Genomic DNA, 27,914 nt, shown 5'->3' on the forward strand with positions numbered 1-27,914 from the left:
TTGTGGATAAATTGCCCCCCCCCCCCCTCCTGGTGGCCATGGGAATGTGGAATTCGTTTTCTGTCTAGCTAGGCACAAACCGACGGGGAAATGAGCACTGCCCAGTGGCCGGTCTTGACCGTGGACGCTCTCCGTGGTCTCTTGATGACCCGAATTGAAGGCGTCCCCTTTGCCGCTGCGACGCGGCAGTCCATCGTGCTGCGCTGAGCCGGTGTGTGCGGTTGGCGCCGCTGCGCTACGAACCGGGCGGAACTCTAGTTCGATTCCCGCTCACGGCCAACAACGGTGACGATTATCTGAACTGGTCATGGTCCCCTAGGCCGGATAGGCCTGGATTTTTCTGTTTGCGCGTAGTCACTTTAAGATGTTTTCTTGTTCATGTTTTTGTTTTTTGTTTGTTGCGGTTGCACCCGATTCAAGAGCCGAATGCCTCACAGGGCTATACCAAATAAATGAAACTTAAAACTTAAACTGAAATGAGTACCTGGTGCGCTGTGTAAAACATTGCCGCTGGGGAGGCAATGGAGCGGTGCTGGCCACCCAGCCCTTCGTGTGCTGTGCCAGCCTTAACCACAGTTTGTTTAAGGCTGTACGGGATATTGTTGTTGGTGTCTTTGCAAAAGTGCACCTCGCCTGGCACAAGCGCTGTGGTGATGTCACCGCCACTTTTCGGCAAATAGCGGCTGTTGTTGTTGCTGTTGTTGTTGCTGTTGTTGTTGTTGCACAGAGCCAGGTGGCACAGTGGTTAGCACACTGCGCTTTATAACCAGTGACACGAGTTCGATAATTACCGGCTGCCGGTAACATCAGTGGCCGATAGCTCAACCAGTCCTGGGCCTCCCCTTGGTTGGCTCGGCCAAGAAAGGGGAATAAAAAAAAAATAGCGACCGGGTAGAAAAATGTGGAGGGTGCGATGTTGGCCACATTAACCCCTCGCGTGCCGCGACGGGCCTCAGGCGGATGCTCGATAACGGCACCTGCCCCAGCAACTCTGTGAAAAGCCACATGGCTGGCGGGGGGTGAAATCTTTGTCTTTGTCTCTGAACAGATCCAGATCATTCACCGGCAGGCAGGCCGCATGTACCTGCGTCTGGACCGCATCACCATCGCGCAGGGCGCCACGCAGCCTGGCACCATGGTCTTCAAGCGCATGTTCATCGGCGGAGTCCCACCTGGAGCCATCAGCGAGCGGTCAGCAGACGCATCGGCGTGAGCAGCAGCAGTAGAAGTGGCAGCAGTCAACGGCAGCTGCAGGAGCAGCAGGCTCAGCTGAAACAGCAGTAGCGGCAACAGCAGGAGCGGCATGGGCAGCAGCAGGCGCAGCAGCAGGGGCAGCAGGTGTCGCTGCAGCGGCGTAGCAGCAGAAGCGGTAGTAGCAGCAGGCACAGCGGTAGCGGCAGCAGCAGGAGCAACAGCAGCGGTGGCAGCAGGAGCAGCGGCAGCAGTGGCAGAAGCTGTAGCGGCAGCAATGGAAACAGCAGCAATGGGAACAGCAGTAGTAGTAGCAGCAGTAGCAGCAGCTGCAGTAGCAGTGGTAGCAGCAGGAGCAGAAGTAGCAGGACCAGCAAGTGCAGCAGCAGGGGTAGCAGCAGGAGCAGGTGCAGTAGCAATGGTAGCAGTAGCAGGTGGAGTGGTAGCAGCTGTAGCAGCAGTAGTAGTGGTAGCAGTAGCAACAGCAGGTGCAGTAACAATGGTAGCAGCAGCAGGAGCAGCAGCAGTGGTAGCAGCAGCAGGTGCAGTAGCAATGGTAGCAGCAGCAGGAGCAGCAGTAGTGGTAGCAGCAGCAGTAGTGGTAGCAGCAGCAGCACACCTCACGACAATGCGCACAGCCTCCTGCTGGCTGAATTCCCCACGACCCCTCTGTGTATTCAGAGTGCTGAGATTCAAGCAATCGACTCAATCCATCTCTTTACCATCCTTCCTCTGCGGTTAATAACTTGAGTTTTCTTTGGTGTGAGGTCAGCAGTGGACGTCCTTATGGGGAGACTGTCCCCCGGCATAGCAATGTGGAATTTCCCCTGCTAGTTCAGGTATAGCCGGTGGAGATGAGCCTCACCTGGCGCTCGTTTTTTTAGCGTGATGACGACGCGACTTGCTCCTTCGTCGTCATCGCAGCCGCCGACTGCCATGCCTCTCCCACTCGGCCTGTAGAGTTGCAGCGCTCTGCAGGTGCGATCGCAGGTTAGCGTCACGTTGGCGAGAATGTAACCGCCTTCGTCTGGTACACAGGAGGTCGTGGGTTCGAACCTGACCCCGCGACGACTGCTGTATATTTGGAGACTGCATGTTCTTCCCGTGATCGCGTGGAGTTTTCGCAGGGTCCTCCGGCATTTCCCCCCACATTTAGAAACGTGCGTTTGGAGTCTTTGGCTGCGATAAATTTCCACGTGATAAGCCACTTCGTTAAGCTAACATTTGTGATAGCCAGGTCGCTTCTGAAAAAGAGCTACATAGCTCGGTGGGTCTCACCTGGTAAAAAAAGAAAAAAAATGTTATTTTACAGAGAACTAGGGGGAAGGGGTGTGTGGCACTCGTGGTCTGTTACCAGCAATGGGCCTCTATCATAGCACACTCACGGTGTCTGCCCGGTGGTTGGTGGTGAATCTGTGAGGTTGCGGTCGATGCATTCTTAGCGAAAGGGGCGCAGCAGCCAACGTTAGAGTTTAAATCGCCGATAGTGCTCCTGTGACTACCTACGACTTGTCCTGGAAGTATGTCGGAATCGGTGATCGATGGCACAGATTTGCGGCTGTGACGCCGTGCGCGCATTGTAAAGCCGATGTTGTTGTGCATCTTGCGATGGAGCGATGAACGAGTCATGACGGTTGACGATCGCGAGCCGGGGCGGTGGGCGTGAAGGTGCGGTTTGACCCCCAAGGGGTTGTTGGCGTCGTCGTGACTCGCAGGAGCCATACCCACGTGACGACGGAGACGGGGCTCAAGGGCTGCCTCCTGAGCCTCAAGGTGCAGGACACCAACCTGGACCTGCAGAAGGAACAGATGATCGGAGTGAGCGCCGGCTGCTCAGACGACGTGCTGGTACGCGCACCGCGCCTTGCCCTTCGTTCTCCGGGTCCTCCGTTTTTTTTCCCTCCCACATTTACAATCGACGTGCGTTTAAAGTATTTGGCAGCGATAAATGTCCATGTTTTAAGCCACTTTTGTTGAGCTGTCATTTGTGGCCAGGTCGCTTCTGAAAAAGGTATAGGTAAGGTATATAGCTCAGTTGGCCTTACCTGGTTAAAAAAAAATAGTTTACTTTTTCGAAGGATCAAATGTGTTTGCGTAACTGAACCCGGGTGAACGTCACTGGAAGTCTCCCAACTTGTTGGTTTGTAGCCACCCAACGAGATGTGAATCACATTTTGAATCCGCTAAAATGTGCGTAGGGCTCACAGGATCGCAAGCCCGCCGAAAAAGAAATGTCTCGTTACAAAGGTAACGTCACACGATTTTTAGAAACGAAGTGTTACGCAATCTAACGCGTAGAAGGCCTTCGCGATCAATATTAATCATAATAAAGCTTTTTTGGGGTTAGATCGCGTGAATATAAATGTGTCATTAACCCACCACCACCCGACACGGCCAATTAGTAAGGTTTGTCACGTGAACAAAACGTGCCAATTAGTGACGACTTCAGCAGACTTGGTTTTGTTGTTTTGAGAGTAAACCCGCAACGTTTACAATTCGAGTATTGTGACGTTTTCCCTGGCAATTACAACAACCAGCGTCGTCGGGCGATTAGCCAGATCCAACCCAAAAACCTTCACGATGCTTGCGTCATGCATCCCTCGCGTGTAACCCAGACGCTCGACTTGCAATCGCGCTCCCCGAGGTCTCGCCGCTGGCCCCGTGGCCTCTCAAGCGCTCGCACCCCCTCTGACCTCGGTGTGCAGGTGTCGCGCAAGGCCTACCTGGCGGGCGATGGGTTCATGTCCCTGGCCGTCAAGGAGCCCTACCCCGTACTGGAGACGGGGCTCACGTTCCGCACCATGCAGCCCAGCGGCCTGCTTTTCTACTACTCCTTGCAGGTAGTGGCCCGGCCTGAAGCCGGCCACACCGCCCACCCCAGTATCAACGGTCGGTGACTCATGTCACGTGTGATGCGCGGTGGCGGTGGTTGTGGTGGTGCGGTGGGGAGAGACTCACGGGGCAGCCCTCCATCGTGCAGCTTCTGCTGTGTGTGTGTGCGAGCGAGCAGCCTGGGCACCAGGCCCTTGACGCTGCTCACATCCCCCATCCATGTCCAAGTGAAGCAAGTTCCCCTTCTTGGTCACTGCAAAAAAAAAAGCTCCCCCATACAGCCTTTAACAGACTGTTACCCAGGCTCATCGAGAGTTGACTGTGTGGGAGTGGTGCATCGTGGTGAGTGGTAGTGTGGTGCTGGTGACCCACCCCTTCGTGTGCCATGCCGACCTTCACAGGTGCTCGCGAACAGCACTTGCCCCAACAGTCTGTTAAGGCCACATGGGGGATCTTCGTTTGTATGTGTGTGTCTGTGTGTGTGTGTCTGTGTGTGTCTGTGTGTGTGTGTGTCTGTGTGTGTGTGTCTGTGTGTGTGTGTCTGTGTGTGTGTCTGTGTGTGTGCAGGGTGAAATTCTGTCCGTCTCCCTCAAAGAGGGGGCGGTGGTCCTGAAGACGAAGGAGGACACCCTGCGGACCATGAGCGCCGGATACAACGACGGCTCCAACCACTACCTTTTCGCTCTGCGCAACTCCTCCAGGTGCCATCTCGGCCTGCCCCGTCTCGGCCGTACGAACGTGTAATTTCCGTATTGCCACCGCAGGCTCTGGCTTGTCAGAAGAGACGAGCTCGATGCGCGTGCCCCCCCCCCCCTGAGCATGCTGCGTGTGTTCGTGCGGCTTCGTCGTTCTTTCTGCGTGTGTGCGTCTGTGTCCATGCATGTGTCTGTGTGTGTGCCTGCGTGTGGGGCGGTTCCGTAGCAGGTTTGCGCACCGCGCTATGAACTTGGTGACCCGAGTTTTGATTCCTGCTCACGGCCAACGCCGGTGGCGAACATCTGAACCGGCCCTCGTGCCTCCCCTAGGTTTACTCGGCCTTAAATAAGTACCCGGTGCGATATGCAAAACACTGACACTTGGGGGATACAAAAGCGGAGCGGCGTGGCGCTGGCCACGGCGCTCCACACGGCCCCTTCGTCGAAGCCTCTATCGGCGCTCGCCCAGCAGCGCTTGCTCCATCTGGGGATCGACGCGGTTCAGTCGCCGCCCCGCGGGACTTCTGAGGAGGGCAGCTACATCAGGCAGCGCGTATCGGCTCCCTCCACTCTCGCCCCTAATGGCTTATTACCCCCCCCCCTCTCACCCGCCTGTATAACAGGCGACGCTCCCACTCGTAGTCCCCGCGCGTGTGGGGCGGTGAGTCCGCGGAGTTGTGTTGTGACCCCCCTCCCCCACGTTGACCACGGGGTCTGTGCTTTGGGCTCTTGTTGTTTTGTTCCAAAAAAAACAAACAAACGAAGCAGCCGCTTGCTCCAGCAGTCTCCGTTCCGGGCCACAGAGGTTTGCCCGTTTCGCCTTCACGAGCGTCGTCAGCGGTCCCCGGTAGCGGGCTGCACGGTGTCAGGTGCGGGGGGGGGGGGTGTGTGTGGTTGGTGGAGGTGCGACCGTCGCTCTCGTCTCTCCGCGTGCAGCCTGCGCCTGGTGCTGGACGACGTGGACGCGAGCGACAGTGCGGCGCCCTCCATGCGCCCCGCCGGCCGGGAGGCTCAGCCCGGACGCCTCTTCGTGGGTGGGGTCCCCGACGCGCCGCCCCCGCTCGGCTTTGACAACTTCTCCGGCTGCATCAGCGACGTCTTCATACGTCGGTGTGCGGGGGGGGGGGGTCACCCTTCGACGGCCCCGTTGCGCGCGTGTAGTCGTAGTGGATGCGTGCGCATGAGTGGGGAGCCGTTGGTGCAGTGGTTGGCGCTACGCTGCGATACGAACCCAGGGACCCAAGTTTGATTTCCGCTCACGGCCAATACCGGTGACTATGAACCGGACCTGGGCCTCCCCTAGGATTACTCGGCCTCAAATGAGTACCTGGTGCGGTGTGTAAACATCGCCACTGGGGAGACAAAGGCGGTCGGGCACGGCGCTGGCCACCCACCCTCTCGTGTGCCGTTCTGGCCTTCATAGTTGTTTGCTAACAGAACTTGCTCCAAAAAGTCTGTTATGTCTATACAGGGGATCTTTGTCTTTGGAGCGGTAGTGGAGCGGTTATTGCGCTGCACTACCCTGGCAACCCGAATTCGAGTCCCGCTCACAGCCACCAACACCAGTGACGATGATCTGAACCTATCCTGGGCCTCCCCTAGGTTGACTAAGCCTCAAATGCGTAGTTGGTGTGATGTTTAAACACAGCCACCAGGGAGTCAAAGGCGGCTTTAATAGGTGCTCGCTAACAGCCCTCGCCTCCACAACTTGTGGAGGATCTGCCTTGTGTTTGTTGTGGGAGTGGCGGGGCAGCGGTTAGCCGACCGAGTTGCATTCGATTCCCATCCACGCCGCTGTTCTATATTCAAAGTGCAACGACTGCAGACCCTCGTCCGAGATCAGCATCCATGTTTTGAGACGAATGACGTCATGCAGTGTAATGATGATGTCGTGCTGCAGTGCAACGGTGTAATACCCACGTCATGTTTACTTCCTTAACAGCCGCTTGGTATGTTGTGAACGCGCGTGCTGTGACCCCCCCCCCCCCAACCTCCTCCCCCCCGCCACGCGTGCGCTCCCAGGCCCGGCCGGGACGTGGTGGTGCAGGACCTGCAGCTGCTGACCAAGGTGCAGGTGTCGCTGGAGAGCTGCCCCGACGAGCAGCGGCCGCCCGCAGCGCTCACTCTGGCCGCGTCGTCCCGAAGCAGCGCCCAGCGACAGCGCGCGCCCAGACTCCGCGTACGGGCAGCGCCGCGTGGCTATCGTACATAGTCATCGTCGCCAACATCATCATCAATATCATTGTCGTCGTCAATATCATCTTCGTCTTAAACAAAATCGTCGCCGTTGCCATCATCAGAGATGGGCCCTCGCTATAAAAGTCTGGAATTTCCACAACTGTTTCGGATCCATCCACAGATATTATCCACCTCCACCATTGCTCACTTGAGCAGATTCACACTTGGGTTAGACTTATGCTGGTAATTTAGTACGGCAATAGAATACAAATCTTTATTCATATCGCGAATGCATCGGACTGCATCTCAGGATGCGCAACAGATATAGCGCCGTTGTTCATTTTCTTGAAGCGGTCATTCAAAGATCTCTTTGTGAGTCTATGGGTCTCTGAGCATGGGGGTCTCAAACAAACCAAATCCTGTGTCTGAAGGAAGGGGCCTAAACAGAGACAGAATGTGTGGTCGGTGGTGATCATGTGACCGGTGGTGACCATGTGACCGGTGGTGACCATGTGACAGGTGGTGACCACGTGACTGGTGGTGACCATGTGACAGGTGGTGACCACGTGACTGGTGGTGACCATGTGACCAGTGTTGACCATGTGACCGGTGGTGACCACGTGACCGGTGTTGACCATGTGACCGGTGGTGACCACGTGACCAGTATTGACCATGTGACCGATGTTGACCATGTGACCGATGTTGACCACGTGACTGGTGGTGACCACGTGACCGGTGGTGATCCCGTAACCAGTGTTGACCACGTGACCGGTGGTGACCACGTGACCGGTGTTGACCACGTGACCGGTGGTGATCCCGTAACCGGTGTTGACCACGTGACTGGTGGTGACCGCGTGCCCAGGGTTCGTCAGCGCGGCACCTGAGGCCCGTGCAGGACGGCGTGCCGGCGTGGCCCGGCGAGGGCGGCTGTGCGGGGCCGCGGGGGGGCTCCAGCGGGGGCAACGGCGATGACGCGGGGCTGCTCTTTGGGGGCGCCAAGGAGAGCCACGCCGAGTTCGCGCTCCCCACGCCCACGCTCGCCAAAGTGTAAGTCGCTCGCGACGCTGCGGGCGGGACACACAGGCGGGGTGCGGGGGCGGGGGCAACGGTGCCGAGCCGCGCACGACCGCCTCTCGTGGGGGAAACGCACGTGCGGCGCGATTCCACCGCAGCGGACCAAATGTGGAAATGTACGTAGGTGTGTAGAACTCGTTTGGCACCGTACGTAGCCACCCGTGCTTTTGGGAGGTGCCAACAAACTAACCACAAGAAGCTGTTCTAAAGGAATGCGTTTTAGATCTACGTGGGTGAGTGTGGATGTGGGAGTTTGTACGTGGGAGTGTGTGGGAGTGTGTGTGTGTGTGTACGTGGGAGTGTGTGTGTGTGTAAGCGGGTCACTTCTGAAAAAGAGCTGTATCGCTCAGTAGGCCTCACCTGGTCAAATAAAATCGGTGTAGTCTTCGTGTGTGAGCATCGTTGTCCGTGCCCTCAATGCGCCCAGGCACCTCTCGCTGGAGCTGAAGACCGACGCCAGCAATGGGCTGCTCGTGTACGCGTCCAGCGGCGGGGACGACGACGGGCGGCACCTGGACGTGCACCTGGCCCACGGGCACCTCCACTTAACCGTCGGCAGCAGCAGAAAACGGGGCCACAGGCTCAAGCTGAAGAGCCCGAAGAAGGTCAACGACGGCCAGTGGCACTCGGTGCGTGGCCGTGATGGGTCCCGTGATGGGTCCGCGATGAGTTTCTGCGGCCTTGGCCGTGCTCGTCGACTTGCTCGGGGAGGCGCAGCCCACGTTCCAGCAGCTGCTGATGGCGAATGCAGTCCGTTGTCATTTGCAGATGTTACACATCGGAGCTCATTACTTAAATCGGTCGAAAAATCTCTCTTCTTGCCGTACAGACGAAGCAAGCGGCGTAGTGGGGGAGCCCTGTGGGCCTCGATGCTCATAGTGATCTGGACATCACTTTAGATGTGGCATCGAGATGCGCCCCGGTTGTGTTTGCACCGCAGAGGTGGCAACCCCCCGACGTGACGTTGCCCGCCGGTCCGTCGCTCTCCGTGTCGCGTAGGTGGAGGTGGTGGTGGGCCCCGAGGCTCGCGGGGAGCTGATCGTGGACGGCTCGGCGGCGAAGGCCGCCCCGGCACGCCGCGGGGGCCCGGAGCTCGGCCTGCGCTCCCCGCTCTACCTGGGCGGCGTCGCCAGCGGCGTGGGCCGGCGACACCTGCAGGTAGAAAGCCGCCCACGTTCGTCGCGCCGCGTCGGGGCGTTTCGCCCGATTCGAGAGATTAATTCCGAGTCGTGTTGCGATTTGTGCCGTCGGCATCGCTCCGTGAGACGGTGCCAGCGACGCTCCGGGGCTGTGTCAAATGCCGCGGCTCGCCTGAGAGTTGCAAAACGGAAATCTTATCTGATAATGTTCCCGATACGAGATGGGTTACATTGGTGACCCATCAAACGACAAGATTACAGTGGTACCTCGGTATACGTCGTTAATTCGTTCCAGAATGTAGGACTCAGGGGCAGTTTCTTCATTAGGGCGATTGGGCGACGCACCACCAATGTCATTCAACCACAGAGTCACGCTAGCCGTCACTGTGCCTCTGGATATAGTCCAATCAGCGTCATGTCACGTTCTGTGGAGTACCGCCTCTTTTTGGGCGATTTCACTCCGGCTGAGAATCGCCCCGAGTGGCCCCATAGACTTATATTCAAAGATGTTTTTTTTCGAACGGGGGGCGCTGCAATGCATTCTCTATGGCTTCCGGTAGGGCTCGCACTAACGTGCTTACGTCATCATACGTAAGCACGTTTCATCCAACAATATAATTTGTCGTCACCTAGTGGAATCTTTAATAAAAGAAACTTGAGTGGATTGTATTAATAGTGAGTATAGAAGCAAACAAGATGTATTGTAAGAGTCACTTTATTTTTCATTATTATTAAAGAAGTGAAGTTGCCTTTACATGCTTAAGCTGTTAATTTATCCATTGCATGGGTGGACCTTATCCTTATCAATCATCCAGACATTTGCCCCCCCTGAGAGATTTTGCAGGAGCCGCCACTGGTAGGACTTATACCGAAAACGACGTATACCAAACGAATTTTTCCCATAAGAAATAAAGGGAAAGGAAATAATCCGTTCCAGAGTATAAGAAATTATATTTTAGATGGCGTATACATTAATGGGGTTGTATAAAATAATTTAGGCACTACTTATTACTAAAATGCATACATAAATTTTAATAAATGCATTAATTAAAATACAAATATAATGTAACATCACTTTACCTTGCTGAGAGGAGTTGATAGCCTGCGAGGATGGTGGTGAGGAAGGGGAGGAGGAGGAGATGTAATTTTTTGCAAGGAGAGTCCCCTTCCATTAAAACTTCAGGAAGCTGAAATCATACTTTTCTATGATCTCTTTTTCACGTCAATAGCGATCCTAACCATTTTCTTTGTAGCTTGGCTTTTCTCACAAACCTTCTTAGGACCCATCTTGAATAAATTCGCAAAAAACACGTCAAAATTCACAGAGAGTTATAGCAAGGGTTTGTGCACTGAACGAGATCTACAGGCAGACTGAGGAGTGGCGCTTTTTTCAGTCCTGAACGGGGTCGACGCGGGTACGCGGTGACTCATCCCGACCCATACAAGTTCTAGCAAGCGCGTCGTATCCCAAAGCAAGACGTCATATCCCGAGACATTTTTTTCTCGTCAAAAACACGACGTATATAAAATTCGACATATTCCAAAGCGGTCGTATCCCGAGGTGTGACTGTATTTACAAAACCATGCCTGCTCATCTTGTTGGCCCGCCCCTACTGGACATCTTTGAAAAAGAGCCTCATAACTCATCACATTCCTCCTGCAGCCTAAATAAATTTCTGCTTCTGATCTACAAGGGTCTGTACCAATCTGCTCCGTCATATCTTGCTGAGCAGTGCACAGCGCCGGCCTCAACAGGACCCCAAATCGACGCTGTCTACGATCCACAACCCACGGTTACCCTGCTGCTCCTGTCCCTGCTGCTCCTGCTGCTGCTACTGCTGCTCCTGCTGCTGCTACTGCTGCTACTGCTGCTGTTGCTACTCCTGCTATTGCTGCTGCTGCTACTGCTGCTACTGCTGCTACTGCTGCTGTTGCTACTCCTGCTATTGCTGCTGCTCCTGTTCCTGCTGCTGCTGATGCTTCGGTTCCTGCTGCTACCCTTGCTGCTGCTGCTCCTGCTGCTGCTGCTACTGCTGCTGTTCCCGCCCGCAAGCGTTGTGCGGCGATGCGGCCAGCGCAGTTTCACCGGGGGTCTCCAAACCCGAGGAGCTGGAGGCGGTCGCCTGTGGGAGATGTTCCACATCCATGCTTGAGTCTCAGCAGGTTTTGCTCGACACTTAAAACATTCAGACGCTGTCTCCCCGACAGATCTGGTCTTCACCTGAGGACGGCTGCTTGCATTGTGGCCGAAACGTCGTGAGAATTATTTGATAACGTTTTATTTTATTATTTTATTATTTCCATTTTATGTGACTTTACCGAAAGAACCAAGAAGATGAATCCCTGCAGTCACGAAAGCTTTAAATCGAAACTTAAAACAGCCTTGCTATTCCACAGAGCTATCACTGTGTGAGCAGCGCGCAATCCCGATGGACCGGACTCGTGAGAGCGCGCGATCGCGAGCGTTCACACTCGTTGACAGACTTATTCGTATCTCTCGCAAAGCCAAGCACCGCCCCATACTAGAGAATATTCCGCGGAAGCGGATGAGCTCGTTCTGAGACCCTTTATTACAAAGAATAAGGGGCAGCATTTTTCCACCCGCCCTTCTTCGTGAGAATTATATTAAGTTCCAGAAGGCCATGATGCAGCTGATGAGATGTGTACAAATCGCTTTAAAAAAATGTTACATCGAGGAACAAATATACGTGAAGGATGAATTGTCTGCTTATTTATCTTTGTTATGTTCTCCGCAATGGTGCGCAAAGTTATGTTATGTAAATAGAGAGAGATCACGTGTTCAGGCGTCCCTTCAGTGCTTAGAGGCCAAGTCAATGCTGGTGTTTGGTATTGTTTGTAGCTCTGTTTTGCGCTCGTAATGCATTCGTTTCCTGTCGTGCATTTGCGCGTTCCGTGTTCGTAAGGCGCTCGATCCGCGTCATGCACCAGCGAGCGCTGGTCACTGCTACGTGGCGCTGACGGTAGCCACACGGGCCGAGAAGGAGGAGCACCGTTCTAACGGGAGGCGTCGCGCGCCCCGGGTGTGCCGTCACCGCCCCCCCCCCCCACCGCAGGGCCGCTGGAGGGCCGGGCTGCGTGGCTGCGTGCGCGGGGCCCGGCTCAACGGAGCGCCCCTGGGGGAGCCAGCGCGCCGCTTCGCCGTGACGACCTGCACCTCCGCGCCCACGACGCCCGGCGTGTTCTTCTCGCACGAAGGCGGCCACGTGCTGCTGGGTGAGAGAGCCGTGCCGGCATTGCCCCCCCCCCCCCCGCTCCCTCGCCCTCAACCTAGCATCGAATAAGCCGTGTAAACGCACGTTTCTAAATGTGGAGGAGAAAAACCATGCTTGCCCCGTATGGTGCAAAAAAAGTTCAACGTACATACACACCTCGCAACGACGCGACGCAGCACGGCGAGCCCCACGCGGGTGTCGTCGTGCTGCCGCGTCGCCGCGTCACGACGTGCAGCGGTGTCGTTATCTTGCAAATATTTACAGTTTTTTTTTTACGTTTCACTTCTTGACAAGGTAAATTATGAAACGCCGCTGTGAACCTGGCATCCGCGAGATCAATTCACGGCCGTGGCCACCGCGCTACGAAGCCGGCATCGAAAGTTGAATTCCTGGCCATGTCTAACGTTAGAGGAGAGTGATATGGGATTACAGAACTGGTTTGGGGCCTCCCCTAGGTTGGCTCGGCCTTAAACGAGCACCCAGTGCGGTGCGTACATCAGCGCTGGAAATGCAAAGGCGGTCGTGCGTGGCTCTGGCCACATCCTTGTTGTGTGCTGTGACAGCGTTTATAGAAGCTCAATAACAGCGCTCGCCCTAACAGTTGTTGGTATCACTGCACTTTTTGGCCACCCATAGAACGGAGACAGTCACCGCATCGCGCACGTTCAGATGCACTTCTGCGGCCGTCTGGAATGCTCCTCCTTCCGATATTAGGAAGCCACTGGAGCTGTGCACTTTTAAATCATCATCTAGATTGACAAACTCATTTCTTTAGAACTGCTTTTTGTGTAAAGTTTGTCATCTTTCCCGCGCACCTCCGATTAGCGCGGTTGGCTACGTATGCGTGCGAAAGAAGTTCACCACACACACACTTACTCCCCTGACCCCTGTGGCACTGCAGACGAGGCCGTGGAGGTGGCGTCGAAGCTGGATCTGGCGCTGGAGGTCCGGCCGCACCACCCCTCGGGGCAGCTGCTGCACCTGGGTCGCCCGGGCGCCACGCGATACCTCGCCCTCTACCTTCACGGTGGCCAGGTAAGCGGCCGTGGCGCACGGACTCCAGCGGAGACGCGGCACGGCAACGGCCGCTGTCACATTCCCACGATTGATCCTTGCCCCACCGTCCCGGGCCATATGTTGTAGCCCTTTGCCAATCAGCTGCTGGAAGGAGACCTTCCCATGGCGGGGGCGCCACGGTGGCGAGATGTTAACTACCTCGCCTGGTATACAGGAGGTCGTGGGTTCCATCCCGACCCTGATGCCTGTTGTATATTTGGAGTTTGCGTGTTCTCTCTCTCTCTCCCCATGGTCGCTGGGATTTTCCCCTCCACATTTTTAATCAACGTGCGTTTAGAGTATTTTAGCTGCTATACATTTCCACGTGATAAGCCGCTTCGTTGAGCTATCATTTGGGGCCAGATCGTTTCTGAAAAAGAGCTACATAGCTCAGTGGGCCATACCTGGTGAAATAAAAATAGTTGATAGTTTAGTTTTTTAGTCGTGGGGGTTGTATGACCATACTTCACCATCCTCGTCATTGTAGGTTGGTGAAGTGGTGAAGCCCAGGACTGTTTTAGGCATCACTCACCACCGGTGTTAGCCGTGGTCGCCCGGTTAAAGGCGCGGCGCGCTAACCACTGCACCACCACTCCACCTCTGTTGTATACCAGTGACATACGCCTTTTAATTATCCACATAAACCTCAGGGGAGGCTCCAGCATTGTGTTGTATGGCCAGTATCCATTACGAGTTTGGCTTCATGTTGGAAGAAACTGGAGTAGCTGGACAAAACCCACGCATACGAAGGGATGCAATTCACTCACTCCACTGCCACCTCCTGGCTCCTCTTGCAGCCCAGTGAGCTGGGGAGTTTCACAATTTTGTTGGAGCCACCAAACCCTTTGCCCCCCCCCTCCTCCAAGTGCTTAGATCGTAGGCGTGCGACAAAACACCTCGCATATGACTCGACCCTGCAGTCCACTTCGCTTGGAGAAACGGATGAGTTGTTGAATGATATATACCGACGTGAGATGGCACCTCCGATTAACACGTGCGGCTACGTACGGAGCAAAAGCGGTTCATCGTGCATATGTGCACGTATGTTTGCCACGAAACATTACGGGGGGAACACAATGCCAGAGATTGGTTGTGCATGTGCGATGTTGGTACCTTGCACGACGATCCCAACAACCTGGGGTTGGGTCTCGGCCACGGACTATCCTCTCAGTGTGAGGCGTTACCACGAGCCTGACCTTGGGTTCCTATTGCTGACGCAGCGATATGTGAATGCGGCCACTGGAGAGATGAAGGCGGCAGGACGTGGGTTTCGGCCACACCATCCCAGCCCGTGCCGGGGCCGGCTCTAGTTTGATGCCGTGGGGACCGGCGGTTGTAGCGATTAGCGCGCTGCGCTACGAACCCAGTGACCCGAGTTCAATTCCTGTTCACGGCCAAAACCAGTGGCGATCACCTCAACCGGTCCTGGGCCTCCTCCCCTAGGTCGACTCGGCCTCAAATGAATACCTGGTGCGGTGTATAGACAACGACCACTGTGGAGACAAAGGCGGTCAGGCCTGGTGCTGGCCACTCACCCCCTCATGTACCGTGCCGGCCTTCATAGGTGCTCGCTAAAGAGCACCCGCCCCAACAGTCTGTTAAGTCGACATGGAGGGATCTTTCTCTTTTGTGCTTGCGTGTCGCTTGCAGGTGACTGTGCTGGCGAACGATGGCGTGGAGGAGTTCTCCGCCACGGTCTCCCCCACGCGCTCGCTGTGCGATGGCCAGTGGCATCGCATCGCAGGTGAGGCGCGGTCGCCGTCCACTGCGACAGCTGCCCCTCTGATGCTCGGCTCCTGCGTCCACCTTCACTTGAACCCTTGAGTGACTTCTTTGTGCCGAGCCAAAGTCACGACCAAGGCAGTCGATTTCACTGGAATAGAAGCTGGCCCGGGCTGCTTAGAGCAGTAGTGTCATGCCATCCTTTCCAAAATCCCATACCTTGTAATGTTCGTGGAGCAGTTACGTAGTGGTCAGCGCACCGCACTATGAACTTGGCGACCTTAGTTTGATTCCGGGCTACGGCCAACTATCCGTGACGAGTGACACCTGAACCGGTTCCAGGCCACCTCCCACAGCCCCCTCCATTTACCAACCCACACTTGACCAGCATGGTGAAGTATGGTCAAACAACCCCCATGGCTCACACGGTGTGGGAATGGATCGAGAGAGGGGCTCTGCAATTGCGGTGTGCATTATTAGCAGCGTTGTGCATTCTTAGCAGCGGTTGAACTATGGAGGGATTTGTCTCTTCCATAGGAATGTGGAATGTCAGCATTTGAGAACAGCGCCCACCCCCCCATGGCTTTGTAGGACCGTGTTGACGACACCACGATGAACACGCATTGCAGCTTCGAAATTACCACCCAAAGGAGATTAGAATTGTAAAAATAGCAGCCGTGTTTAAGGTTAATTAACTTTCCGACCCGCCCCTCCTGGATATCTTTGAAAAAGAGCTTTATAGCTCATCGGATTCCTCCGATCTAAATAAAGATTCTGATTCTGATCATTTAGATAAAAAAAAAAATTTAATCAAGAGTTCATTGCTGTGCGAGATTGGTTGGGGAGTTCCGCCGGTTAATAATGGCTGCGTCAGAGTGATGAACCACTACCGCTCAGGGCCCGAGTTTGAGTCTTAAGCTTCGGCCTCTTGTGATTAAACCAGGTCCTCAAATGTGGTGAGTTGTACGTATGTATGTTTAACTCCTTTCACACCGTACGTAGCCAACCGTGCTAATCGGAGTTGATCGTCTCAATCTGGTCACCAATGACTGCGCAAGAACTGCTCGTGATGTCACCTTACTATTTTCTCCCGTCCATTTGACATTGCCCATCTATGTAAGCTAAAGCATATCAGACTGAAAACACGCGTTGCATGGGGAGGGAGCGCCATCTAGTGTGGGCTAAGGGATGTGGATTAAGGAGAAGTGGTTCTGTGGTGCCACGATAACTGTAACCTGCCTTGGTTTTGTGGTAGGATGTCGCATTACATCCTACCACAAAGGTGGTAGGATGTAATGCGACAACCAGCCCCAGTGTGCCACGGTGGCCTTACTGCAAGTTCGCTAACAGCGCTCGTCGCTTCTACATCGTGCAAGAGGAAAAGAGTCTTTATGTGCAGTGATGGTGGAGAGCGGTAGTGTAGTGGTTAGCGCTACGCTGCGCTACGAACCCAGTGAGCCGAGTTCGATTCCCGCTCACGGCCACCACCAGTGAGGATTATCTGAACCGGTCCCGGGCCTCCCCTAGATCGACTCAGCCTCAAATAAGTACCTGATGCAATGTGTAAAGATCGCCACGAGGCAGACAAAGGTGGTCGGGCGTGGTGCTGGCCACCGACCCCCTCGTGTGCCGTGCCGGCCTTCATAGGTGCTCACCAACAACACTTGCCCCGACAGTCTGTTAAGGCTACACGGGGGGATCCTTTGTCTTTTTGTTTGTTTTTGTTTGTAGTGATCAAGACCAGGAGCGTGCTTCACTTGGACGTGGATGGGGACGTGAGTACCGTCAAGGGCCCGGCGTACGGGCTGCTCACGCAAGTGCAGCAGGAGCTGCACGTCGGAGGGCTGCCCCGTGAGTTTCTCGCCACCGCGCCATCACCACCGTCACCGCCACAGCCTCGCGTCACACGTGAAGCGCGTTGTCAATTGTAGCTGGAACGCCGCTAAAACTCGGTGGACATTTTTCTTAAAAGCATCATCAAAAATGGGCAAATGTCAATGCATGAATTGGGTATCATCGGCAGGCTCTGCGTGTGCCGAGTACGGTATCCCGATGAGTGCTGGTTGTGCTGTGCGCTTCGTGCCGTGTGTTCTGTGTATTCTGTGACACGTGTTGTGTTATCTGCATCGCGTAACTCGTGTCCATGTGTTCTGCGCCGTGTGTTTCTCTGCCACGTGTTCTGTACCTTGTGCAGTGCCGGATTATCCTAGGAGCAAAAGTAGCTACACATGCTACGGGACCCGCACTTTCAAGGGCCCCGCGCTAAATGCTTTCAAGCTATCAATTCCGGTTCAGCGATTCTGCACTTGCTCTATTACTATAGTACTATACTGCCTTCACCTTTTATGAACGGCCAGGTGTTTAAGGTTTGCGATTTGTCGTACAATTACTTTACTGTGCAAGTTAAAAATGTGTGTTTTTATATGTATGTGTTTTTTTTATTTAGGGCCCCTTTAAAACATATGCTACAGGCCCTGCACTAGCTTAATCCGGCACTGACCTTGTCACTGGCAGAGCAAGTGGGGGGGTGGCACGTGCCTCCCCCCCCCCCAATGATCCGATCTAAATCCCTAATTTCGATCGGATCATTGGGATTTATTAGTAATAAATCGGCATATTATTACGTGCCAGGGACTCTATGAGATGATAGGATAATAGTCTGAGTTCATAATTGGCAATAAGTAATGGCAAAGCAGTTATAAGTGACTCACAGAATTGTGCGCAGTTGCGTATACAGGACACGACTTCCCTGAAGGCATTCACCTTCGGCGAGCGCGATAACGATCACACAACGCGGTTTGAATTCGACCCTCGATCGACGGCTGCGCCATCGTCGCACGCGCGTCGAATAAAAAGCAAGAGACAAGTCCTTACTTACTAACAACTCCTCTATCAGTTTTCATTGCTGGAGGGGTTGCCCCCCCTACCTGAAAATCCTGGCTCCGCCATTGGACCTTGTGCCATTTGCCACGTTTACCGTGCCACGTCCGTCGTGCTCTATATTCTAAGCTGTGTGTGCCGGCATCAGCGTGTACCTTTTCACCGTTCCCAGTTCCCGCCCTCCCCTATCTGACCATCGCGCTCCCGTCCGTGTGTCTCGGTGCGTGTCCGTGTGTGTCCGTGCGTGTCCGTGCGTGTCCGTGCGTGTCCGCGTGTTCGCACGTCTGCGTTCTCTCTCAAGTTGGCCTGCCGGGCCCCTGGCCGGACAACATCCCCCGGCTCTCGGCCTGCCTGCGGGGCCTCGCGCTCAACGGCGAGGCCCGCGACTTCGCCAAGGCGGCCTCCGTGCAGGGGGCGGTGCACGTGCACGGCTGCCCGGAAGTCTAACGCCACCGCCACCCTCCAGACCACCCCTCGTCTACACAGCCCGGTGTCTGCAGACCGCCCGTTGTCTGCAAGCCTCACGTCTCTGTGGCTTTTGGCCATTTCAAAAATAATAATAAACACCTGAAGTGATTTTTTTGGTTCATTTAGCTTTTCCATGCACAGCCTTTTTTCAATCCACTGCTGGATGATGGCCTCCCCGTTCTGTGTGGGTTGCGGGGGTTATTTGATCGTACAGTACGTCGCGTATCCAACTGTCGTAAATCCACCCTGTCTAGTTAACCACCCAGACCCAGCGCAGTGATTGTGCGCGATGGTGTGGCCGTCTTTTTATATCGATGTTCACACCTCCGACCGTTTAATAGGTCTGCCCATAACCTCGGATACCCGGCGGGTTGGATACGCGACGTTGCACCGCTTTCCACCATGCTAGTCAGTGCGGGTTGGAAGACAGGGAGCGTAAGTGTCGTGGGAGCGTATTACTGAAATACAGCAATGGATTTTTCAGCACAACTCTCTGCTGCCAACCACTTTAAAGCAGTCAAAATCAAAGTTTCTACTTGCCTAGTCGAGCATGGTGGGGGGGGGGGGAAGAGCTCATCTCTGAGTGGCTGAGAGCCAGCGGTTAAAACGTAACATGCCTGTACTGGGGGCCGGTATTTCCATAAGACACTCGCTTCATGGTTCGGACAATTTGGTCGTCATTTTAGTGGCCCCGGGTCGCGTGGCGAGTTGGCTCACCCCTCCGGGGGAAGTGGTCACGAACCAGTTTAGCGCACCACGCTACGAGTCTGGCGACCGAGTTCGATTCCCGCTCATGGTCGATTAATAGTGGTGAAAATATTTGAAACGGTCCTGGGGTCTCTCCCCGAGGTTGACTCAGCCTTAAAATAGTACCTGGGTTGGAATGTGTGCACACGTGCTGGGGGAGACAAAGGCGGGCCTGGGGCGTGGTGTTGGTCACCTTCTCTCACCCCCTTTTGAGCCATGACGGCCTTCATGGAAGCTCTCGAACAGCACTTTGCCCCAGCAGTCTGTCTGAGCTGACAGGTGGGGATATTTGTCTCAAAACGCAATCCCTCGTTGGGATTAAAACCCCTCGACCTCCTGATTGTGCCGGTGTGGTCCGCAAAGCGTTCCACCTGGTCAGATGGAGAGGGAAAACTGTTTTATACAACTGGTCCCTCGTGTCTCAACCTGGGGTCTATAAATTGTCTCCAATTTCAACGAATTTTATTTTTATATACGCAAATATATTTCCCCCACAAAGCGAAATAATTTTTTTGTACGATTCGCTACGTTGCCGAACCTTCAAAGGGTTTCATGGTTTATTTTCAATCTAATCCTCATTGCATTCCAGCGTTCCACGCCAATCAAAATCTTGGCTCACTGGCGAATCCCGATGTAGGTGAATTGAGTCTCCCTATATCGCCGATGCTAAGGATTGCGTCAATCGCTTTCTTGGCCTCCTGTCCTGCGAAATATTTTTCAGCATTGATGAGTAAATTCACCGATGTTCAAGCGTGAAGCAACGTTTATAGTCACGTACACCAGACGATCCGCCTTTTTTTATCCTCATTAGATTGCAGCAGTCCGTGTTTTTAGCGAGCACCTATTTTGTCTCCCCATTGTCGACGCTTAACACTGCACCGGGTAGTCAAAAACATCGCTCGGTTTACCAGAGCAGGCTCGTAACGCAAGTCCATTTAAAATTGCGCATGGCCAGGAATTTAACCCATCTTGCCAGGCTGGTAAGACAGAGCAGCAACCACTAAGCCACTACTTTATACCTACTCATGCACATACAAAGATCACCCCTATAGTCTTAACAGACTGTTGGGGAAAGAGGTGTCAGCTGTAACCTGTGAAGGTCAACACGGCACACCAGGGGGAGATGTGGCCAGGGGCATGCCAGTCCACCTTTGTAAATGACACACTGCACCAGGTACTCGTAAAGAAGCTTTTATTTTGTCAGCGAAAGCCCACTGAGATATTAGCTCTTTTTCAGAGGCGACCTGGCCACGCGTGATATCTCATCGCTGTGGCGGATATCATCACACCGGGGAATGTATAGCAGCAGCCAAAATAATTTCAGCGCGCGTTTGTGAATGTGGAAGGCAACAACCAGAGGACACGAAGAAGAATCCAGTGGGGAAAGAGATCACGCAAACTACAAACATACAAGAGTCTTCGTCAAGGTCGGGATAAAACCAAACGACTTCTTGCATTCGAGACGAGGGAAATAATATAATCGCCACCGAAGTGCCCCGTTTAAGGATGAGTCAACTTAGCGGAGGCCAATGACCGGTTGAGATATCTGTCATTGATGTTGGTGGTAAACAAGATTCCAACCTGGGTCGCCAAGTTCTAGGGGCAATTCGGCAACCAACTACGCTACCGCTCGCCCCACGATATCCATGCACAGTGTGTGGACATTATATTCTGTGGTTTTTCAAAGCTGAAGTTTTTCTAACGTAACGTTCCTGGCTCCCCAGGGCTATGGATGGATCCAAAGCTTAGACCGACGTTGGGGGGGGGGGGAAGTTAGATGCTATGGTGTTGTAGGAAAGAGGGGAGAGGTTCTGCTTGGTAAACACCCCCCCCTCCCCACCCGTGTAATGGCGTAAGTGGTATATCCCAGATTAAATTGGCCCCACTAAGCCGCAAACTCAAGAGGATTGTGTTGGGAGAGTGCGAATACACCATGGAGGACAGCTCTGAGTTAAAAAGCCTGCATTGCGGCTTTATATATATTCAGCAGATGAACCTTATGGCGGTCCCATAAGCCCCCGGCTCTCGCATAAACTACCTTGCGACGTCATTTTATGTCTAGTGAAGGCGAACGACACGGCAATCTGCTCCTCTCGACGAACTCTACACGATGCGCTAATCAAAGTTTAAAAGTTTGTTTCTTCTGCGCATTCGTCCTCGCTGCTGCGCTTGGACACGACACGGCAACAGAACGATCCGCGCCAGGCGGGTCGCGGAGTTTATGTGCGCGGTGGGACGGAGTCGTCAATTATGTAGTAGAGTAATTGGCCACAATAAAAAAGAACAACAATGAAACTTAAGAGTCTCAGCTAATTCTTGTAAAATCACTTCGAGCGTAAATATACATTGTTGTTTGTGTACTTGTCCGTGCCTTAGGAATGTGGAATTCCCACCACTGGATCTGAACTAGAGGAAATGAGGACTGCCAAATGGTCGCTTGAGAATGGAAACATAATTTGAGAGGCACGTTTTGGTATTGTCCTGTTACTAAACATTTTTTATTTTATTTTACCAGGTAAGGCTCACTGAGCAATATATCTCTTTTCAGAAGCGACCTGGCCACAAATGATAGCTCAGCAAAGTGGCTTATCATCTGGTAATGTATTGCGGCCAAATACTCTAAAGCGCATGTTTCTAAATGTGGAGGGACAAAAACAGAGGACCCGGAGAAAAAGCCACGCCATCACGGGTAGGGGAAAAACATGCAAACTCCAACTATTGCAGGTGTCAGGATCCGAACCAACGACCTCCTGCGTACCAGGTGAAGTAGTTAACATCTCGCTACCCCAGCGCCCCAGTTACTGCAGTGTACTCTCCATCAAAAGCCTATGTTGCATTTGCCACTGGTGTCCTTAGTCAATGCGTGTCTCGCTGCTCAAGCTTTGGGCGGCGATAATTTTGATTGGTGATTCCAGGCAAGTGGTTAAAATTCTACGTTCCAATGGCAGGGACAAGTCTATCCACGGAAGTCGCTGTTGACTTGCCACAAAGTGGTGCTGTCCCCATTGGAGTGCTGCCTGGCTGGACAGTGGTGACATTGCAAGTGGATATCCACAGCCTGAATAACATCAGCCTATTTAAATATTCACGGAGGTATTTCAGTGCTATGCTCTGATTTCATAATTCCGCATCCTGTTTGGTTATCCCCTTCATGACCATCCTACTTGTGTGTCCAGTCACCGTATTTGTCCGGTTCCCGCGAAACGTCCCGCCCATATCCACATCCCCCCCCCCCCGAGAGTGGGTCTGGTCTTGCATTGTCATTGTTATCTCAAGACTTACATCCTCGTCGTTTTGAGCTGGGCCATTGTTCGTCATGGCTGTCAATGTCCGTCTCTTTAAGGTTCTTTCTTGCGAGAGATTCCCAATGAACGTGCAACGTTGGCCCCGACGTGTGCCACCTTCTCTGGGCCCATGGCATTGGGCTGCTCACGGTGGCCGTTTTTGTTGTCCCCAAAATCCCTCCACCCTGCGTGAGGTTTCCTCTCCAGTTCGCCAGCTTGTTCGTGACCCGTCTTAAAACGGTTGTTTAATCCACAGTGCATTCTGTATTCAAGTGGCGCTGAAAGTGATGTGTGAGCCCGTTGTACGTGGCAAGCCCTGGTTTTGTATACGAGGGACAATGGGGAGTTCTGGCCTGACATAAAAGCAACGACTGACCTTGATGAGGCTGTATTATTTTTCTCCATGGACCTGTCTTAAGTGCAATGGACGTGACCCATTAATGTTCAAAGGCTTTAATTCCCACCCAGAAGATATCTCTACATTACTCCTCGGATCACTAATTCATAGTACACATCATATCATTCCCTGAAGAACATGGTGAGTGGGAGCTAAATTCTCGTGTGCATTTGCTCCCTTACGCAGTTAACATCATTTAAATTGACTTCAAACACAATTTGAAATGTACACAGTTTATCATTGTAAAATGCGTTGTTGATATGATGTACCTAACTGAATAGCCACCCCTTCTGTTGTGGGTGTCGTGCCTTCTGCCAGAGGGCCACTCATCATATGTACACAAAGCGGTGGACATTCAAACTGGTTGACGCAGGTTTTCTTTAACGTTTGCGAGTTCAATTTGGCCGTGTCAACCGTCCCTAAGTTAGTTCGTTAGTTAATCCTCTTTGTCCCCTATGGAACATAAAGGGCGCAATGAGTGGCCTCCACTTCTTCCTGTCCTTGGCAACATGTTGGGCCACGCCCCAAGAGAGGTCGATGGCTGCTGCCAGCTCGTCCTTCACAGGTCTTGCCGCCAGGGGGTCTCCCGGGTTTTCTTTAGCCCGGCGGTGGCCATCTTCGGGGCAATCTTTGGTATACGGTCCTGGTCAATTCTTGAGTACACATGTCCTAGCCATCTGAGTCGCCGTCTCTTGATGTCTCGTGTGATATCGGGACAACAGTTGGGTGTTGTGGATTTAGTTTGGCCAGAAGATGCGGTGCAGTTTTGCCGAGTCAACGTCCCTAAAGTCATCAAAATCAAAGCCGATCGAGCGGTTTGATTTATTCCCGCGTAAATTGAAGTTATCACCTTCCCTTTAGTGTTGCAATTTGTCATCTGTTCACAATTGCGCTTGGGGTTATTAACTATTCATTGGGACTAATCTATTATTTAAACTGACCGAGAGAAGATAAAACGCTCTTGGTCATTTTGGTTGAATACCTTTTCACTGGAACTTAATTACACCTGAAAACAAAGGCACGATTTGCAGTGAGTTTTAGTCAACACGATTTGGACAAAGTACTGTACGGCAATTTTTTTTAAAGCCGAGAACATTTATTCTGCAACGAGGTCGCTCTTCGAATTTGACTCAAAAAACGTTTACAGCTCTGCGCGTGTGCTTGGCCAATGTGCAGCAATCAGAAAATATAATCTACCCAAAACATGCATGCATGCATTTGGCCTAAATACATCCCACCGTGTAACCCATGAGTTAATCTTAATGTGATGTTAACCAATGCAACATTTATGCAATAATCTTGTCTGTTAAAACGTTGATTTTCATAATCCTCTGATTAACGCTGACAATTGGGAAATATGGAGTAGTTGCATTTGGGTTTGCAATGTTATCGGCATCGTTAAAATCCACAAATTATTTACTTTGCACGGTTTTAATAACATTGTCCATGGAAATTCCTCCGCAGTGCAAAAAAATGATGTCCATTTAATATTACCTAACCTATGCCTCTTTAGCAGGTGGGAAATAGACACTGTATACATACGTTATATTAAATATTTTAATTCTTATCCCACAAAATATATTAAGCATTTCACAGTCCGAGTTGTCAGGCTTGAATTGGGTCACATTTTACTGGGCCCTTTGAGCAAGGGTTTTGTTTGTGCTGGGCATGGCGGGTTGGCAGGAAAGGTGGCAGGCTCCCAGTCCCATGCCTCTAGAGCATCAGACTACAGGCTAAAATATTGACTCTTAATTGCCTAGAATATGCCTTCAAAAACGGATGCATATGTTTCATAACGGCAACTGTAGAGACAGCTTCGTAGAATTTCCAACAGGAGCATCAACAAAAACGCAACAAAGTTGTACTGCCCATCCTCGGTATTTGGAAAAATGCTGTCCTGCACACTACGTAAATTTTCCCTGCCATTTATATCATCTGTATTATGTCATAGCTGTCCTATTCCAATCATTATTACACAACCATACTCCCTTCTGTTATTATGCAAATAACGCATCTTGGGAAGCCGCAATGTAAGAAGCTGTCATTACGGCGTGGAAACTGCTTCACGGGATGCTGCTGCTGCTGATGATGGCTGCATGGGAAACAAAATCGGTTTTTCTTATTGACCGGTTCCTATGGGTCACCTTTTAACCCCGAGCAAAATGTCTTAAAAGTCTAGATCGAATTTACAGTCCACTCATGCCTCGTTAGAATGAGCAGTGAAGTATTATTCACAGCTGAAAACTCACGAGCAGCTCTACAGCAATGGATACATATCGATTTAAAGCTTTCGTGACTGCATGGATTCATATTCTTGTTTTTTTCGATAAAGTCACGTCGTGAGAATTGTATCTTATTATGTTTAATTTGTATTATTTTATTATTTCCCTTCTATGTGACTTTACCGAAAGAACCAAGAAAAATGGATACATTGTTCACAATTACGCCCTAAAACGCAATTATTTAATGAAAGCAAACTAAATTGGAAACGTTATCATTGCTATTAAAACCAAATTGAAAGTATTTAGACTTGCATGTTATGCTGTGTTTTAAGTGTTGCCATATGTTCCCTTTATTATATATGTTTAAAAAAATCTAACTACGGTAACCTGGCTACAGAAAAATGATTGCCACACTGCAGATTTTGATTGACAAAAAAGTATTGCGTGACCTCTATTCTGTAATTCCACATTTACTTTTTGGAAAATTAAAGTGACACCTACAGCCAGCAAGGAGTGCCAATGAATTGCGTGCCCAGCTATGTGCATCACATAAAGTTCAACATGCGATGACCCTCGACATGAAATCTACATACAGCTACTGAGCAACCTTTTTATATATATTGTAGGCCTTTGCAACAAGGTGACAGAGAGAATATAACCAGAATCCACGGGTGGAGGCTGAGCAGAGGAAAGTGTCATGACCGAGACCAAGAGGCGATTGTGTTTTTACGCAAAGAGTGGTGGGAGTCTGGAACCGGCTGCCCACGCAACACGTGTGTGTGGAAGCTGATCACTAGGACTCTTGGAAGAAAGGCCTCGATCAAAGCCTAGAATCGATCTGCGACTGGAAACTGAATGAGCGAGGTGGACCGAATTTCCCCTTCTCGTTTGTCACCCAATTTACGTTCTGAATATCATTCCGCGGCAAGTTATCCCGGTCAGTTAAACAAAATTAAAGAAAAAATGTGCAGGTTGAGACTGTATAAAAAGATGTAAAAATATATATAACTACGTTGTGAAATGCTTTGGAAAAATCTGCAATACCTTGCAAGAACACCAGGTGTGTCTGATAACGCCACAGCCGAAACATAAATCATGTCTTATTCAGTTTTCTTTAGTAGGACACAACGTGGAAACTACATCACAATTACCACTTTTAATAGGGATCATCTGTATGCAGTTTATACTTTGTTCATAATCCAGGTCAGCCGCCTGGATAATTGTAATTCTTTGACAATTGATGATACCTTTTACAGACAGTTTACCTTGGATGTTGGCAAATGTGTAAGGAAAAGTGCTCTTGATTAATTTAATGACATTCCCCTCGGTAAGATGACTACCCCTTGTGAACTTTAAGATGTGTCTAACAGTCTGTCTATATCGGTGGCGATGTAGTCCTATATACACGGTGGTGGGATATCAGACGCTTGGTATGCTGTCACTGCATCTGCTTCATACGCGCTAATTATGTTAATCGTGTTAATCGCAAGTTTACCGACGCATTAAAGTGTTTGTGAGAATACTTTTACGTGAAATGCTAAAAGTGTTTTTATGGTGCTACAAACTACTGCATTATTCTACTACGGGACGATCATGTCAAAATATACCATTGGAAACGAGCCTCCATGTTTCTGTTTCGAATGATGTTTACGTATGTATATTGTGTGTGTGGCGGGGGGGGTTAAATCAACAATTGTGCTTAAATTTGTGCAGTCACGAAGAAATTGAAAGTGTCACTTCTGGAACGCCTGGCCCGGAACGACCTCTTGCACTCAACCCCGCAAAGCTCCCTTCCTCCAATCCACTATCGAGTGGGTTGCCACGTTTACCTTGTAAAGGCGCGTCGTCTCGCTGAACGAGCAAGATATACGTTCCGTGGTAACATTACTCGTGCAGCTGGTAAGCAAAAAAGCTGCCGGCCGTGGTGCGCCCCCCCCCCTGCCGATAGATCGGCCATATTCGATCGATCGGTCGGTCTACGCTCTCGTTAAGCGAACATTTGCTCGTTTTGCGAACAAAAAGTGTTCTCAATTAAAATGGCTCGTTGTGGCGAATTCTCGTGGAAAGAACGCTCGTTATGCGAGACACGCCTGTATTTGTGCCACGTGCTGGTTGATTGGCTGTATGGCTGAGTGCAGGAAGAGTGACTACTCCAAATTGAATACAGGAAGTGACACAAGACTGGAGTGATGCAAGTTCCATTTCAACACTGCCTAAGAGAGGGCAAAACTAATTTCAAAACAGCATGGAAAATCTAGGCCAGCAAGAAAGCTGGTTTTAGGCTAGCACCGATCAACATATTCATATGCCTGGGAGATCAAAGTGATGTAATGAATGTCACCACTTTAAATAGTGGGGGAAGAAACTAACATACTCATGGATAGTACATTAAAGGTGAGGGGGTAAGGTTATAAGCAAACGGAGCAAGTTGTCTGAAATCTACAAATGGCATACTGAGGAAAAAGAGACATTGAAATGGATGAAGATGTGAGCCTGAAGATTGAAAGCACACAACCCTGTAAAAGGATAATAACGAGAGAATGATCAAACTAAATTGGAGAACACAATGCACAGACATGTGTTATAATCTTGACTTAAAGCTTTCATGACTGCAGGAAGTCATATTCTTTTTGTCGTTCGGTAAAGTCACGTAGATAGATGATGACCGCTTATGTTGTGATCGAAACGTTTTTATTATTTTTTTGTAAGTTTTTTTTAACCTATCTACGTGGTTTTACCGAAAGACCCAAAGAATATGATTGAAAATGCCAAAGCAAGCAATGGATGCATACAAGC

General features: G+C 51.6%; 1 protein-coding gene across 1 annotated transcript in view; it reads left to right on the forward strand.

Moving 5' to 3' along the window:
- LAMA5 (laminin subunit alpha 5) overlaps positions 1-26,731 on the forward strand; it is a 202,859-nt gene extending 176,128 nt beyond the window's left edge. The window contains exons 67-80 of the mRNA XM_078866275.1: positions 1,049-1,191; positions 2,907-3,039; positions 3,897-4,031; positions 4,591-4,724; positions 5,655-5,828; positions 6,741-6,897; positions 7,759-7,943; positions 8,398-8,599; positions 8,970-9,128; positions 12,184-12,343; positions 13,244-13,377; positions 15,049-15,142; positions 16,852-16,971; positions 18,302-26,731. Coding sequence (XP_078722401.1) covers positions 1,049-1,191; positions 2,907-3,039; positions 3,897-4,031; positions 4,591-4,724; positions 5,655-5,828; positions 6,741-6,897; positions 7,759-7,943; positions 8,398-8,599; positions 8,970-9,128; positions 12,184-12,343; positions 13,244-13,377; positions 15,049-15,142; positions 16,852-16,971; positions 18,302-18,447 — 2,076 coding nt within the window. The 3' untranslated portion in view covers positions 18,448-26,731. The remainder of the gene's footprint in view (positions 1-1,048; positions 1,192-2,906; positions 3,040-3,896; positions 4,032-4,590; positions 4,725-5,654; positions 5,829-6,740; positions 6,898-7,758; positions 7,944-8,397; positions 8,600-8,969; positions 9,129-12,183; positions 12,344-13,243; positions 13,378-15,048; positions 15,143-16,851; positions 16,972-18,301) is intronic.
- The last annotated feature ends 1,183 nt before the right edge of the window (positions 26,732-27,914 follow it).

The sequence above is a fragment of the Lampetra fluviatilis genome, chromosome 22, assembly GCF_964198595.1.
Source record: "Lampetra fluviatilis chromosome 22, kcLamFluv1.1, whole genome shotgun sequence".
In the NCBI taxonomy this organism is placed as follows: domain Eukaryota; kingdom Metazoa; phylum Chordata; class Hyperoartia; order Petromyzontiformes; family Petromyzontidae; genus Lampetra; species Lampetra fluviatilis.